General features: G+C 53.7%; 1 protein-coding gene across 1 annotated transcript in view; it reads left to right on the forward strand.

Annotated features, from left to right (window-relative positions):
* The first annotated feature begins 12999 nt into the window (after positions 1 to 12999).
* The window catches only part of LOC144365023 (uncharacterized), a 69314-nt gene continuing 66758 nt past the window's right edge, over positions 13000 to 15555 (forward strand). Inside the window, exons 1-2 of the mRNA XM_078015745.1 lie at positions 13000 to 13148; positions 13605 to 13932. Coding sequence (XP_077871871.1) covers positions 13083 to 13148; positions 13605 to 13916 — 378 coding nt within the window. The 5' untranslated portion in view covers positions 13000 to 13082 and the 3' untranslated portion in view covers positions 13917 to 13932. The remainder of the gene's footprint in view (positions 13149 to 13604; positions 13933 to 15555) is intronic.

Raw genomic sequence — 15555 nt, forward strand, 5'->3', positions numbered from 1 at the left:
TAACAGTTAGCTGGCAGAGACATTTTAAATTTTCTGGTTTCACTTCATATTTTTCTATAGGTATGAATGGAAATGGAAGTGTAAATCAAATAGGGTTTGTGCTAGCTGCTTGAAGCTTCACTCACTCAATTACTTCTTTGTGTACACACAATCCTTTGTTCTCTGTTGAACAGGCCCTAAGCTGAAGTAGAAACAAACAGCTTTTTCTCTGAGTTTTTTAGAAGCAAACAGGAGAATATACATGTACTGAAATAGCTCTAAAAGTTTTGGTCGGATTTCTTTGAAACTGTGCAGGATTCATCCTTTATTTAGCCTTTCAAGGTTCCTCATGTTTGGTTCATTATGTTCAAGGGTTCACTGGCAGGAATAGTTCATGTTGCTCTCTAGAAATGAAAGGAAATATAAGTGGAAACCAAGAAGAGTTTTTGGTAGCTTCCTGAAATTTACACTCACTGAATTATTTGTCAGTGTGCACACTCTGGTTTGTTCTTTGTTGACGTAGCCCTCAGCTTTAGTACAAAAAAACCTCCAGATTTATCTTTGAGAGATTTCAGAGCAAGCAATAGAATATGCATGTACTGACATAGTTCCAAAATGTTTTTGGTAAGATTTCTTTGATACTAAGCAGGATTCATCTTTACCCAACCCCACTAGGCTTTCTGAGTTTGGGTCTTTTAGGTTTATTGGCTGTAGAATAGGTGAGGGTTAGGTTTAGGCTTAGGGTTAGCTTTTGGATAAGGGCTAAGGTTAGGATTGGTCTGATATCTTTGACACTGGGCAGGGTTCAATATTTAGGAAGCTGTACTAGGCTTCCTAATTTGGGGTCTTTTAGGTTCAATGATTCTGAATTAGGTTAGTGTTTGGCATAGGGTTAGGGTTAGGTTTAAATTTAGCAGTATGGTAAGGGTTAGGTTTATTCCTATTTCTTTGATACTGGGCAGGGTTTTTTCTCTAGCTACTCTTACTTAGCTTTCCATGTTTAGTTCTTCTATGTTCAACCATTCACTGGCAGGAAATGTTTGAATTTTCAGGTATGACATCATTTTGCTCTACAGGGGTTAATGGAAATGGAGGATTAGGGCTAGGGTTAGATATTGATTTTTTTTTTTTTGATTCTGTGCAGGATTTATTCTTTACATAAACTTACTCGATTCCAAAAGATTGGGTCTTTTATTTCAAACAGTTTGCTGGCAGGAACATTTAAAATTTTCTGGTTTCACTGAGAATTCATTGTCTTTGTGAAGTTTCTGGAGCTAGCACAAACCGTGTTTGATATCCAGGCTGAACTCCATTCATCCCAATAGGGCAAACCCAAGTGAAACCTGAAAATTCCAAATTTTCCTGCAAACGAAAGGACAAACAAATCTGGGGAGCCCAGTGCAGTTGGTGAAAGGCAGAGGGGAGTTCCCTCTACCCTGGTGAGGTGGTATGCGGGTTCCCCCAGACACGCGCCTGGAAGTGTCTCCCCCAGGGAGAGGTGAGGCCCCTCTCTCCGGGGTGCGGAGGGGGCTCCCACCAACATCCCAGATGGAGGATTCTTCCCCCAAAAGTGGGTAGTCCCCTCTACTCCAGGTGCATTCGGGGCTCCCCCGATACCCAGGCTGGAGGGTTCTTCTCCCCGAGAGTGGGTAGTCCCTTCTATCCGGGGTGCATTGGGGGTCTAGGGGACACCCCCCTAGAGGGGCAAGACCACTCCAACCGGGGTGTTGGGGAGAGCTCCCACCGACAGCCTGGTTGGAGGGGTTTCGCCACACTTGCTTAGAGTACCCTCCACCCAGGGTGCGGTGGGAGCTCCCCCTGACATCCTGGTTGGTGGGGTCTTGCCTCTTGGGGTGGGAGTCCCCTCCACTTGGGGTGCTTTGTGAGCTCCTCCTGACAACCCATTTGGAGGACTCTCCACCCTCGAGGGGGGAGTTCCCTCGTCCCCTGGTGCAGTGGGAGCTTCCCCTGACACCGGGTTTAGAAGGCTCTCCACCCTCAAGGGGGGAGTCCCTTGACCTGGGTGCAGTGGAGCTCCCCCCCACACACACCCTGTTGGAGGGCTCTCTACCCTCTGGGAGAAATCCCGTTGACCCAGCATGCAATGGTATAAGAGCTCCCACAGAAACCCAGGTTGGAGGGTTCTCCCCCCTAGAGGGGGAGTCCCCTTGACATGGGGTGTGGTGGATGCTCCCCCACACCCGGGTTGGAGGGGTCTCACCTCTTGGGGGGAGAGTCCCTCGAACCGGGGTGCACTTTGAGCTCCCCCCGCCACCCTGATTGAAGGGGTCTGGCCCCTCCGGGGGGGAGGATTCTCTTGACCCAGGGTACGTTAGGAGCTCCCCCCAACACCCAGGTTGCATGAGTCTTGCCCCTCGAGGGGGGAGTCCACTCCACCCGGTGTGTGTCGGGAGCTCCCACTGACACCCCAGTTGGAGGGATTTGAACCCACCAGGGAGGCGTCCCCTAGACCTGGGATGTGTTGGGAGCTCCCCCCCATATCCAGGTTGGAGTGCTCTCCCCCCTTGGTTGGGGAGTCCCTCGACCCGGGGTGCGCTTTGGGCTCCCCCAACACCTGGATTGGATGGGTCTTGCCCCTGGAAGTGGGAGTACCCTCAACCCGGGATGCGGTGAGAGCTCCGCCCGACACCTCGGTTAGACGGCTCTCGCCCCTGGGGGTGGGGGAGTCCCCTCAACCAGGGGTGCATTGGCAGCTACCCCCGAAACCCCGGTTGGAGGGTCTGAACCCACGGGGGGGTCCCCTGGACCGAGTGCGTTGGCAGCTTCTATCGACACCCAATTGGAGGGGTCTGAACCAAAGCGGGGGAGTCCCCTCCATCCAGTGTGCGTGTTGGGAGCTCCCTCTGGACACCCAGGTTGGAGTGCTCTTCCCCCTCGGCCGGGGGGAGACCCCTTGACCAGGGGTGTGGTGGGAGCTCCCCCACACCCCAGTTGGAAGGCTCTAGCCCCCCAGGGGAGGGAGTCTTCTTGACCAAGGGTGCGGTGGGAGCTCCCCACAATACCCCAGTTGTAGGAGTCTCACCCGTAGGGGGAGGAGTCCCCCGTACACCCGGGATGCCATGTGAGCTCCCCTAGACACCGGGGTTGGAGGGCTCTCTTCCCTTGGGGGAGGAGACTTTATGACCAGGGGTGCGGTGGGAGCTCCTCATGACACCCTGGTTTGAGGGGTCTCACCACTCAGTGGGAGAGTCCCCTCGACAAAGGGTGTGGTGGAAGCTCCCCCGATACCCCGGTTGGAGGGCTCTAGCCCCTTGGGGGGCAAATTCCCTCCACCCAGAGTGAATTGGGAGCTCCCCCCGCCACCCCAATTGGAGGGGTCTCACCCCTCTAGGGAGGAGTCCCTCCACCCGGGGTGCATTAGGAGCTCCACCCAGTACCCCAGTTGGAGGGTTCTTGGGCATCGAGAGGAGTCCCCTCAACCTGGGGTGCATTGGGAGCTCCCCACGACACCCCAGTTGGAGGGATCTCCCCCTTCAGAGGGGGATTCCCCTCGACCTGGGGTGCATTGGGAGCACCCCCTGACAACCTGGTTAGAGAGGTCTCACCCCTCAATGGGGGAGTCCACTCTAACTGGGGTGTGGTGGGAGCTCCCCCTGACAAACCGGTTGGATTGGTCTCGCCCCTTGTTGGGGAAGTCCCCTCTAGCGGGGTTGCGGTGGGAGCTCCCACCGGATCTCGCCCTTCAAGGTGGGAGTCCCCACGACTTGGGGTGTGTTGGAGCACCTACGACATCCCTGTTGGAGGGCTCTACCCCCCTCGAGGGGGGGTCCCCTAACTCAGGGTGCATTGGGAACTCCCCCCGACACCCTGGTTGGAAGGATCTCCCCCTCGGGGGGATTCCCATAGAATCGGGGTAAGGTGGGAGCTCCCTCCGACAACCCAGTTAGAAGGGTCTCGGCCCCTTGAGCTGGGAGTCCCCTAGACCCAAGGTACGGTGGGACCTCCCCCAAATAACCCAGTTGGAGGGGTCTCGCCCCTCCATGGAGAGTCCCCTGGACCCAGGGTATGTTGGCCGCTCCTTCCAAAACTCCAGTTGGAGGGGTCTTGCCCCTCAAGTGGGGAGTCCCCTTGACCCAGGGTGCGTTGGGAGCTTCCCCCACACCACAGTTGGAGCGGTCTCTTCCCTCGAAGGGGGAGTCCCCTCGACCCGGGGTGCTTTGGGAGCTCCCTCCGACACCCCGGTTGGAGGGCTCTCGCCCCTCTAGCTGGGTCCCATCGCCCCAAGGTGTGTTGGGAGCTCCCGCCAACAACCCGGATTGAGGGGTCTCGGCGCTCGACGAGGGAGTCCCCTCGGCCCGGGGTGCATTGGGAACTCCCCCAGACACATGGGTTGGAGTGTTCTCGCTTCTCGCTTCTCGAGGGGTGAGTCCTCTCGACCCGGTGTGCGGTGGGAGCTCCCCTGACATCTCGGTTGAAGGGGTCTCACCTCTTGGGGTGGAGTCCCCTCAACCTGGGGTATGGTGGGTGCTCTCTCTGACACCTCAGTTGGAGGGGTCTCGCCCCTGGGGGCGAGTCCCATCAACCAGGGGTGCGGTGGGTGCTCGCCCGGACACCCCGGTTGGAGCGGTAGAGCCCCTCGGGGGGAGTCCACTGGACTAGGGGTGGATGCTCCCCCCTTCCTCGGGCTGGGAGTTCCCTCAATACAAGCTGCAGTATGAGCTCCTCTCAACAACCAGTTGGCGGGTCTTGCCCCTCGAGGTGGGAGTCCCCTAGACCCATGACACCCCTGTTGGGGGGCTCTCTCCCCTTGGAGAGTGAGTCCCCTCAACTCAGGGTGCATTCAGAGCTACCTCCGACACCCCGGTTGGAGGGCTCTCCCCCCTTGGGAGGAAGTCCCCTGACGCATCTCCAGGGGGATTTCCCTTCGACCCTGGGTGCAGTGGGAGCTCCCCCCCACACCCCATTTGGAGGGCTATCCACCCTCCAGCGGGGAGTCCCCTAGACCTGGGGTGCAGTGGGAACTTCCCCACACACCCTTTTTGGAAGGCTCTGTCCCCTCGACCATGGGTGTGGTGGGAGCTCACCCTGACACCCGGTTTGGAGGTCTCTCCACCCTCGAGGAGGGAGTCTCCACAACACGGGGTGCGGTGGGAGCTCCCCCAACACCCTGTTGGGGGAGCTCTCACAACTCAGGTGTGGAGACCCCTCTACCAGGAGTGTGGTGTCCCTGGTTGGAGGACTCTCCCCCCTCATGGGGCGAGTCCCTTCGACCCGGGTGTGGTGAAAGCTCCACCAGACACGCGGGTTGGAAGACTCTCCACCCTCGAGCAAGGGGAGTCCCCTCTATCCCGGGGTGCCATGGGAGTTCCCATCGACACCTTGGTTGGAAGGCTCTCCACCCTTGAGGGGGGAGTCCCCTCGACCCAGGATGAAGTGGGAGCTCCCCCCACACCCTGGTTGGATGGCTCTCCATCTTCAATGGGGGTGTCCCCTAGAGGCGAGGTGCAGTTGGAGCACCCCCTTACACACCGGTAGGAGGTCTTTCCATCCTTGATGTAGGAGTCCCCTTGACCTGATGTGCAGTGGGACATCCCCCAAACACACCGGTTGCAGGGGTCTCCCACCTCCAGGGGGAAGTCCCCTCTACCTGGGTTTGGTGGTGTACGAGCTCCCCCTGACAACCCAATTGGAGGGGTCTACCCAATAGAGGGGGCTGTCCCCTCCACTAGGGGTGCAGTGGGAGCTACTCACGACACCCTGGTTGGAGGGGTCTCTCCCCTTGAGAGGGGGAGTCCCCTCAACCCGGGTGCATTGGGAGATTCCTCCGACATTCAGGTTGGAGAAGTCTTGCCCCTCGAAGGGGGAGTCTTCTCGACCCAGGGTGCGTTGGGAGCTCCCCCTTACACCTGGTTGGAGAGCTCTTGCCCTTCGGTGGGGGAGTCCCCTCTACTTGGGTGCAGTGGGAGCTCCCCTCAACACCCCAGTTGGAGGGCTCTCCTCCCTGGGGGGGAGTCCCCTTGACCCAGGGTGTATTGGGAACTCCCCCCAACACACCGATTGGAGGGCTCTCCCACCTGAGGGGGGGAGTCCCTTTGACCCGGGGTGTGGTTGGAACTCCCTCCAACATCCTGGTTGGAGGGCTCTCGGTCCTTGTGGTGGGAGCCCCCTAGACCTGGGGTGTGGTGGGAGCTTCCACTGACATCCCGGTTTGAGTTCTCTCGCTTCTGGGGGGGTGGAGACCCCTCGACTGGGGTGCCATCTGAGCTCCCAATGACACCCTGGTTGAGGGGTCTCGCCCCTGGTGGGGGGAGGCCCCTCATCCCAGGGTGCAGTGGGAGCTCCCTCAGACACCTGGGTTGGAGGGGTCTTGCCCCTCAAGCTGGGAGTCCCCTCGACCTGGGGTGTGGAAAGAATAGCCCCCGACACCTTGGTTGGAGTGGTCTACCCCCTTTAAGGGGGAGTCCCCTTCACCTGGGGTGCAGTGGGGGCTCCCCGATACCCCAGTTGGAGGGGTCTCCTCTGTAGAGGTGGGAGATGCCTGGAAAAGGGGTGTGGTGGGAGCTCACCCCAACACCCGGGTTGGAAGTGTCTCCCCTCTCGAGGGGGTGTCCCCTTAACCCAAGGTGTTGGTGGGAGCTCTCCATGATCCCGGGATGGATCTCCGCCATCAATGAGGGATTCCCCTCGACCTAGAGTGCGGGGGCAGCTCTGACACCCCGGTTGCAGGGTCTCCCTCTTGAGGGGGGAGTCCCCTCCACCTGGGGTGCGGTGAGAGCTCTCCTGACACCCGTGTTGGAGGACTTTCGCTCCTCGAGGGAAGAGTTCCCTCGACCTGGGGTACATTGGGAACCCCCCCCCCGTCACCCCGGTTGGAGGGCTCTCCCCCCTCGGGGTGGGAGTCCCCTCGATCCGGGGTGTATTGAGATCTCCTTCCGACACTCCAGTTTTTGGGCTCTCCCTCCGTGTCCGAGGGAGAGTCCCTTCGACTGGGGGTGCGGTTGGAGCTCACTCCGACACCCTGGTTGGAGAATTCTCGAACCTCGGGGGAAGGTCCCCTGGACTCTGGGTGTGGTGAGAGCTCCCACCTACACCCATGTTGGAGGGCTCTCACCCCTCTGCCGGGGTCCCCTCTACCCCAGGTGTTGTGGGAGCTCCCCCCCAACATCCCGATGGGATCTCCCCATGACACCCGGGTTGGACGTCTCTCAACCCTCGGAGGAGGAGTCCCCTGGACGCAGCGTGCAATGGTATATGAGCTCCTCCCCTCAGACAACCCAGTTGGGGAGTCTCCCCCCTCATGGGGGGAGTACACTCGACTCCTGATGCCTTTCGGGCTCCCCCGAAACCTCGGATGCAGGGGTCTCCTTTCTCGTGTGGGGAGTCCCCTCAACTCGGGGTGCGTTGTGAGCTCCCCATGATACCTCATTTGGAGGGCTCTCCCCTTTCAAGGGGGGTAGTCGTCTTGACCTGGGGTGTGGTGGGAGCTCCCCCAGACACCTTGTTTGGAGGGCATTCCATCCTCGGAGGAGGAGTCCCCTCGACCCAGGTTGTGGTGGGAGCTCCCCCAACACCCCGTTGGAGGGCTCTCCGCCCGATACTCCTCTGGAGGGCTCTCCACTCAAGAGCAGGGAGTTCCCTCCACTCTGGGTGTGGTTGGAGCTCCTCCTGACACCCCATTTGGAAGGCTATCCACCCTCAAGTGGGGAGTCCGCTCAACCCAGGGTTGACCCAGGGTGCAGAGAGAGCTTCCTCACACACCCACGCCCTGTTTGGAGGGCTCTCCACCCTCCAAGGGGGAGTCCCCTCGACACCTGGTTGGGGAGCTCTCCACCCTCAACCGGGGAGTCCCCTCGATGCGGGGTGTGGTAGGAGCTCCCTCTGACACCCCGTTTGGAGGGCTCTCCACCCTTGAGGGAGGAGTCCCCTCGTCCCTGGGTGTGATGGGAGCTGCCTCCCCACACCCCAGTTGGAATGCTCTCCATCTTCAAGGGGGGAGTCCCCTAGAGGCGAGGTGCAGTAGGAGCAGCCCCTACACACCTGTAGGAGGTCTCTCCATACTCAAGGGAGGAGTCCCCTTGACCCGATATGTGGTGGGACGTCTCCCCGACATGCTGGTTGCAGGGGTCTCCCACCTCGAGGGGGAAGTCCCCTCTACCTGGGTTTGGTGGTGTATGAGCTCCCCCAACAACCCAATTGGAGAGATCTACCCGGTAGAGGGGGGTGTCCCCTGGACCCAAGATGCAGCGGGAGTTCCTCACGACACCCTGTTTGGAGGGGTCTCTCCCCTTGGGGGGGGGAGTCCCTTCAACCCCGGATGCGTTGGGAGCTTCCCTCGACACCCAGGTTGGAGGGGTCTTGCTACTCAAGGGGGGAGTCCCCTCTACCAGGGGTGAATTGGGAGCTACCCCCAGAAATCCAGTTGGAGGGCCCTCCACCCTCGAGGGGGGAGTACCCTAAACACGCATGCAGTGGGAGCTCCCCCGACACCCCGGTTAGAGGGCTCTCCCAACTAAGGTATGGAGACCCCTCGACTTGTGATGCAGTGTGAGCTCTCCAGACACCCCGGTTGGAAGGCTCTCCCTCCTCAGGGAGGTGTCCCCTTGACCCGAGGTGCAGTAGGAGATCCCCCTGACATCTCAGTTTGAGGAATCTTCACCCTTGAGCAGGGGGAGTCCCCTCGACTCGGGGTGCGATGGGAGCTTTCCACTACACCATGGTTGGAGTGCTCTCCAACCTCAAGTGGGGAGTCCCCTCGACCCAGGGTGCAGTGGGAGCTCCCCCTGACACCTCGATTGGAATGTTCTCCATCTTCAAGGGAGGAGTCCCCTAGAGGCGAGGTGTGGTGGGAGCTCCCCTTGACATACGGGTAAGAGGTCTCTCCATCCTCGAGGGAGGAGTCCCATTGACCTGGGGTGCGGTGGTGTACGAGCTCCCCCTGATACCTCAATTGAAGGGGTCTACCTTGTAGAGGAGAAGCGTCCTCTTGACCCAAGGTGTGCTGGGAGCTCCTCCCGACACCCCGAGTAAAGGGGTCTCACCACTCGAGAGGTGAGTCCCCTCGACCCCGGGTTAAGTGGGATCTCCCCCCAACACCCTGGTTGGAGGTGTCTCTCTCATAGTGGGGGCAGTACCCTAGATTCAGGGTGTGGTGGGAGCTCCCCTGACACCCCGGTTGGAGGCATCTCGCCCCTGGAGGGGGGATTGCCCTCGACCTAGGGGTGTCAACATCCTGGCTGGAGGTGTCTTGCCCCTAAGGGGAGTATCCTCTAGACCCAGGGTGCGGTGGGAGCTCCCCCGACACCCCGGTTGGAGGGGTCTCGCCCCTCGAGGGGTTAGTCCCCCCAACCCAGGGGACGATGGGAGATCCCCCAACACCCCGGTTGGAGGGATCACTTCCCTCGTTGTGGGACTGCCCTCGACCCGGGATGCTGTGGGAGCTCCACCGGACACCCCGGTTGGAGATGAGTCTCCTTCACTTGGGGAATCCTCTCAACCTGGTGTGCAGTGGGCGCTTCCCCTACACCCCGGTTGGAGGGGTCCCGCCCCTTGAGGGAGGAGTACCCTCGACTCAGGTGTGGTGGGAGTTTCCCCCGACACCCCGGCTGGAGGGGTCATGCCCCTAGAGTGGGGTGTCCCCTCGAACCTGGGGTGTGGTGATAGCTCCCCCCAACTGTTGGAAGGTTCTCACCCCTCGAGGGGAGGTGTCCCCTCTACTCGGTGTGCAGTGAGAGCTCCCCCAGACTCCTCAGTTGGAGGCTTCTCTTCGACCCGGTGTGCGGTGGAAGCTCCCGCCAACACTTTGGTTGGAGAGGTCTCGCCCCTCGAGGGGAGTCTCCTCGACCCGGGGAGTGGTGGGAGCTGGAGAATATCATGCTAAGTGAAATAAGAGAATACCCAAAAGCAAAGGCCTACTATTCTTTCTGATATATGGATGCTAACACACAATGGGGTGGGTAAAGAATTTAAATTCATTGGATTAGACAAGGGGAAAGAATGGAAGGAAGGGGGGATAGGAATAGGAGGGGGTGATGGGAAAAGGAAAGATGTTAGAATGAATTGGACATCACTGTCCTATGTTCCTATATGAATACATGACCAGTGAAACTCCACATCACGTACAATGAAATCCTAGTATAAATTATACTCCATGTATCTATGGCAAAATACACTCTACATTTTTGTATCCCTGAAAAGAACAAATGAATAAAAAGGGAAAAACATTTTCAACTCAATTGGGCAAATATTTAGAAATGTGATTGCTGGGTCCAATGGTAAAACTATACCTGGCTTTATATGAAACTGTCAAACTGTTTTCCAAAGTGATTGCATCTTTTCCAGCGGCAATGAATGAGTGTTCCTATTGCTCTGTATCACTGCCTGCATTTGGCTTTTTTGTTTTTTTTCGTCCCTAGTAGGTATGTTATATTTTATTGTTCCAGTTTGCAATTGCCAAATGATATGTGTTGTTGAGCATATGCTTATTTGTCGTCTGTATATCATCATACTTACTTTTTGAATTGTCTGTTCAGATCTTTTGCTCATTTTAAAATCAGATGGTTAGTTTTTTTTTTTTAATTTTTTAGGTGTAGATGGACACAGCACAATGTCTTTATTTTTATGTGGTACTGAGGATCGAACCCGGGTCCCGCCTGTGCTAGGCGAGCGCTCTACCGCTGAGCCACAATCCCAGCCCAGATGGTTAGTCTTTTCGTTGAAAATTCAGTGGCATTTTAAAAAAGTAGTTCTTCCTGATGAAATAAATAGAGCTCAATCACAAACTCACTTATTCAGTAACTATAGCAGGTGCTAATATTTCCACACCTAGTATCTGCATTCCTCCGTTTTACAAACAAAATCCTGTTTAAAATAGTATTTCTGATTCCTTTGCAGACAGGGATGGTCATGTGACATGGGTCTTGATAATCAGAGGCAAACAGAGGAAAGACTGTTAAATGGGCAGATTTAATTGGCATGAATATTTTTCATCTTTTGCTTTTTGCCTCTCTCCCAATACCGCCCACACTATTTAACCTGCATGTGACAAAATGCCTAGAAGAGGAATAGCCATCATCAGAGGTTGAAGGCAAAAGCCCCATGACAAGGGCAGTACAGCCAATGGCTACAAGGAGCCTAAGACGTGTGGCACCATGAAGATGCTGCAGAAGGCCTGGGACTCTCTCTAGTCTTTCTGTTTTGGGAAAAGATACGCCCCTGATAAGCACTTTAGTCAAGTTTCTGGACAGACAACCAATACACTCTGATTCAGTTATACTTTTTCAAGCTCTCTAAGGGGGAGACACCCTTCAGTGGTAGGCACTAGCCCCCTAACAAGAATACTCTAAGTAATTTTTATATAGAGGACTGGTTCATAGGAGCACTATATTTGAAACAATCTTTTATTATGGACACAATAGTAAGGGTAGAATTCTATGTACTACATGTCTAGTATTGAACTAGCCATTTTGAGGGGAGGAAAGAGGAGTTTAAAATAAGGACCTTACTTTCAGGGAACTAATGATCTAATTGGAGAAGACCTGTAGGAAAAAAAAAAAAACAGGACCATGTGACTGAAGGTTAATAGGGGTGCCAACTAAGCCTAGCAGCAATTCATGTAAGGCAGGGTTACTGAGGAAAGGAGAGGCCAGAAAAATGTAACTAGCAACTCTGAAAACACACTCTGAGTATCCCATGGCTTCATATTTTTCAATCAATGACCTAAACACAGACATGGCAGCTATTCTCCTGGGTAAATGAAGAGGAAAGGAAGTAAAATCATTTTTATTTGAATGTCAATGTACCTTTGAATTCTACTGCAATTTATCATGTATCAATATTTCAAGTACTAGGACATTGCAATCATTCATTAAAATCCTACTTACCTTGTTAATTATCAGTACATTTCATGTTGGTATGATATACAAACTGAGTATATGTCATCTTAAAATAGACCTTTAAAAATCTTTCCTTTGAAACTGCTGTAGATTAATAGATTGGCATAGGGAAGTGTTTGATTTCTTCCACTGTCCTTCTGATACTTTGAATTTTGCTATAATTATCAATTACTATGCATTGCCCCCAGCTTTTACTTTGTAACTAGCTGGAACAGATGTGGACCTTTATCATACCTATCACACCTCTGGTGAAGACAAGAGCAAGATAAGATGAATTAGGTTTTCTTGGATTCTTTCTTGGGATTTGAAATCCTTTTCCTAAGAGTACTTTTTCATATTGTGATGTTATTTGTAAATAATTTAAAAGACACATGGATATAAAATACATATAACATTTCTGTAAGATATTTAAAAACTCATTTTCTTCCAGACCTAGGAAAGCATACTTGTTTTTCTTTCTTCCTTGCCTTTCCTCTTTCCTCCTTTTTCTTAAGTCTAGTTTTGCATCAGTCACCTGGTACCACCTGGCTATGTTTCCCTATGCCAGGGCTTACTTAGGTTGGTAGGTTCAGGAATATATTTTAATAGGTACTGAGGCTTTTCTCACGCAAGGCGGACAGAAATTAGAAATGGGACTAATATAAAAGGAAGAAGAGTCTGCAGAGGGAAAGAGGGTAAGATTTTGAAGGCAGAAGGCTACCAGATTTGGACAGGGTATAAAGCCAACTGGCAAGAGGGCTATAATTCTTTCAGGGTTAATTGAAACCTCAACCGGGCAGGATGTTTGACAACCTACAGATAGACAGACCTGTTTCCAGGAGCCCTCAAATTTCAGCTAAGATTAGGGTCTTATGGAAACTCAAGGGACTATACTGGGTACCTGGCAACCGGGGGAAACATAAAGGTACTTGCCGAGAACTCGACCCAAACCATCCTCACCTTTCCACTCGGAAGAAGATACAGCCAAAGACTCATTCCCAAGCTGAGGACTAAGGATGACTGCCACCTCCTGCGCAATCGCCCACCCGCCTTCGCCGGTGCTCCGCACTCCTACTGGTTCCCCATTGGCCCAGACGCTCGTCAATCTTCATGGAGCGGCCCTGTGAGTGGTCTCTGGTTGGAGATACTGATCCTCCCCCTCTGGCTTCAGTCGGCCCCGCCCCCGGAGGGGGCGTGGCTGCGACCGCGGCCGGGCGGGAGGCGACGTACCTCGTGCAGCTGTGGGCGGTGTGTTGCGGAAGGGGGCGCGAGATGACCGGGCAAGGCGGGATGTTGGAGATCCAACGGCTCCGGCGCCAGCGGTGGGACCGCGGATCGGTGAGTGCGGGCTGCGGCCAGCTGGGCACCCTGGTCCAGGCTGCCCATTGCTTCTCGGCTCCGGGCCAGGCAGCCTCTTGGGGAGGGGCGGGCGCGGGGCCGGGCCCTCACCGGCCCGCGGTCCAGTGAATTTGCTGCCTCGCGCCATACGCGCTTCGGCCACGCGGTGGGGCCCAGTAGGGGCCGCGCCTCGCCGGCCGCCCAGCTGCGTCCTCTTGTCTAATTCCCGCGTCAGCCGGGGCTTCCCGCCATAGCAGCTCGGCAGCCCTCCTCTCCCGCACCCTCAGTCCTCTTCGACCACCACAGTGGTCAGCGCGCGGTACCCGAAAGCGAGACAGCTGTCCGCATTCCTGGCCGCAGGTTGCGATTGGTCCTTTACTCCTGGCCCACGAACGATTGTTCCGGGCCATTTCGCGTCTAGGACCTTCTCATCCAGCCATTCCTCTTGGTTCGCAGGTGGTCTCCCGCACGTGGCCCAGCCCCCGCGTGCCCACTGCCGAGGGGGTCGAGTCCTACCGGACCTCGGAGCGCCCTCGTGGTGCCCTCGTGTGTGGCGGTTGTGGGCCTCCTCCCTTGGGCTTCGGTACTCAAGGTCCCCGGCCTTGGAGGCCAGGCCATGCTCTCCTTGTGCTGGGAGAGCAGTTGGGGCAGCTAGCCAGTGGCGCGCTGCAGGACCAGAGGAAAGGACTGAGCGACCTGGAACAGCTGGACTTGGATGGATCATCCCCCGGGCTGCCCCTATGCTGGGAATGGAGCCATGGCGTCTGACCCTCGAGCTGCCTGGGTGAGCTTCTAGGAATGCACAAGGGTTCCCTCTCTTGTCTTTGGTATTTAGGGGCAATGGCGATTTTGGCTTTTGCAAGGAATAGTTCCCTAGTGATGAGCAGAGTTCTTAATTATTAAGAAACTATGCGAAGTTTTAGGGATGAATGGGAGCATGTCATTTTCTTGGTCGCTATTGGGTGGAATAGGAATCCTTTCTTATTTGGCGATTAATTTTTAATTTGGTGGTTTACTTTCAGCAGTGAATCTGAGTTTTCAAAAACTGAAAATTAGAAAGGCTTATTTTTGCTTTTAAAATCAAATGCAGAATGGAACGTGACATTTTGACTGTCAAGGAGAGGCTAGCCATTTGATATATTTTGATTTTAAAAGTTAGGTTTATCTAAAACTGTTGGAAGGCCTGGGACTCTATCAAAAACTGAGTTCAAAGTGTCAGAATTGACTTTTTTTTCTGTCACTTCTAGGGTAAATTCTATTGAATTCCTGTTGTTTCTTTTTGTGTATCCTTTACCAAACTTTCCTTTTCTAGCACTGGAACAATGCTGTGATTCTTACAGCTAGTTCTTTTATCTACTTGAGAGGTTAAACAGGACAAAGCTGGTTTGACCTTTCCCAAAGGCACTTTTCAGTGTATTGTCTTTGCTTTTCCTTCTCCCAGGGTTCTAATGGCTTCCTTATAGTATTCATTTTTCTTTACTTTTAAAGGATCATTGGAATTGATATTTTTGAAAGTTGTGTCTTTTAAAATGTTCAAAGTTCACTAGGTTGAAAAGTTAGGCTGACTTTTTTTTTTAAATATTTACCACCTGAACCTGTATTTTGTGTTCACTTAAACAGTGAGAAGTTTGTTCTAGAACTATCTATATATAAAAATTTCTCTTAAGTTTCCAGTTGATTATGTGCAGTTGCTTGATCGCATTGTTTTTTGAAGCAAGATGAACTGAATTAGATCTTCTCTGACTCATTTAATCACCATCCAAAAATGTTTCCAGTGGAGCCTAGTGCAAGACAAATGAAAACAAACTCCAGGGTTGGCCAGACTTCAGTATAAGAGGCTATGCTATTTAAGCTTTTCTAAACCAGTGGACAGCAAGGGGCTTGAGTATCCAGAGTGGATGAGGAATATGAATAGAGCCTGCAGCAAGTCCAGATGACAGAATCAGTATGGGTCCCTAGGATTTTAGAACAAGGCTCAGACCACTTTATAAAGTCATTGTTTTCCTTTTGAAAAAACAAATCATGACTTGCTCCTGGGATTCTACTAAAAGTGAATGTCTGCCATAGTGACTTTTGGACCTAAACTTTCCAGTATGAACTGGTGGTCTCATCACTGGATGATCATAAAGGAGATGCACCTAGAGGTGCTTCATTATACTACTTGAAAAACAAATAACACATTTACAATAATTAGGTAATCTACTGAGTTGACCTCGAAAATGGACCCATTGGATTAAAATTATAGTCCAGTTTTAGAAGTAATACTATAGAAAATGATGCACATTCTTTAATCAAACACCATCTTTATTAATCAAGTGTACTTCAGTAATGTTGTGTAGCAAACACTCCAAAACAGTGGCATAGAGTACTATTTCTGCCTGACACATCTAAGTCGGTTGAAGATTGG

This window comes from Ictidomys tridecemlineatus, chromosome 6 (assembly GCF_052094955.1).
Source record: "Ictidomys tridecemlineatus isolate mIctTri1 chromosome 6, mIctTri1.hap1, whole genome shotgun sequence".
NCBI classification, from domain to species: Eukaryota; Metazoa; Chordata; class Mammalia; order Rodentia; family Sciuridae; genus Ictidomys; species Ictidomys tridecemlineatus.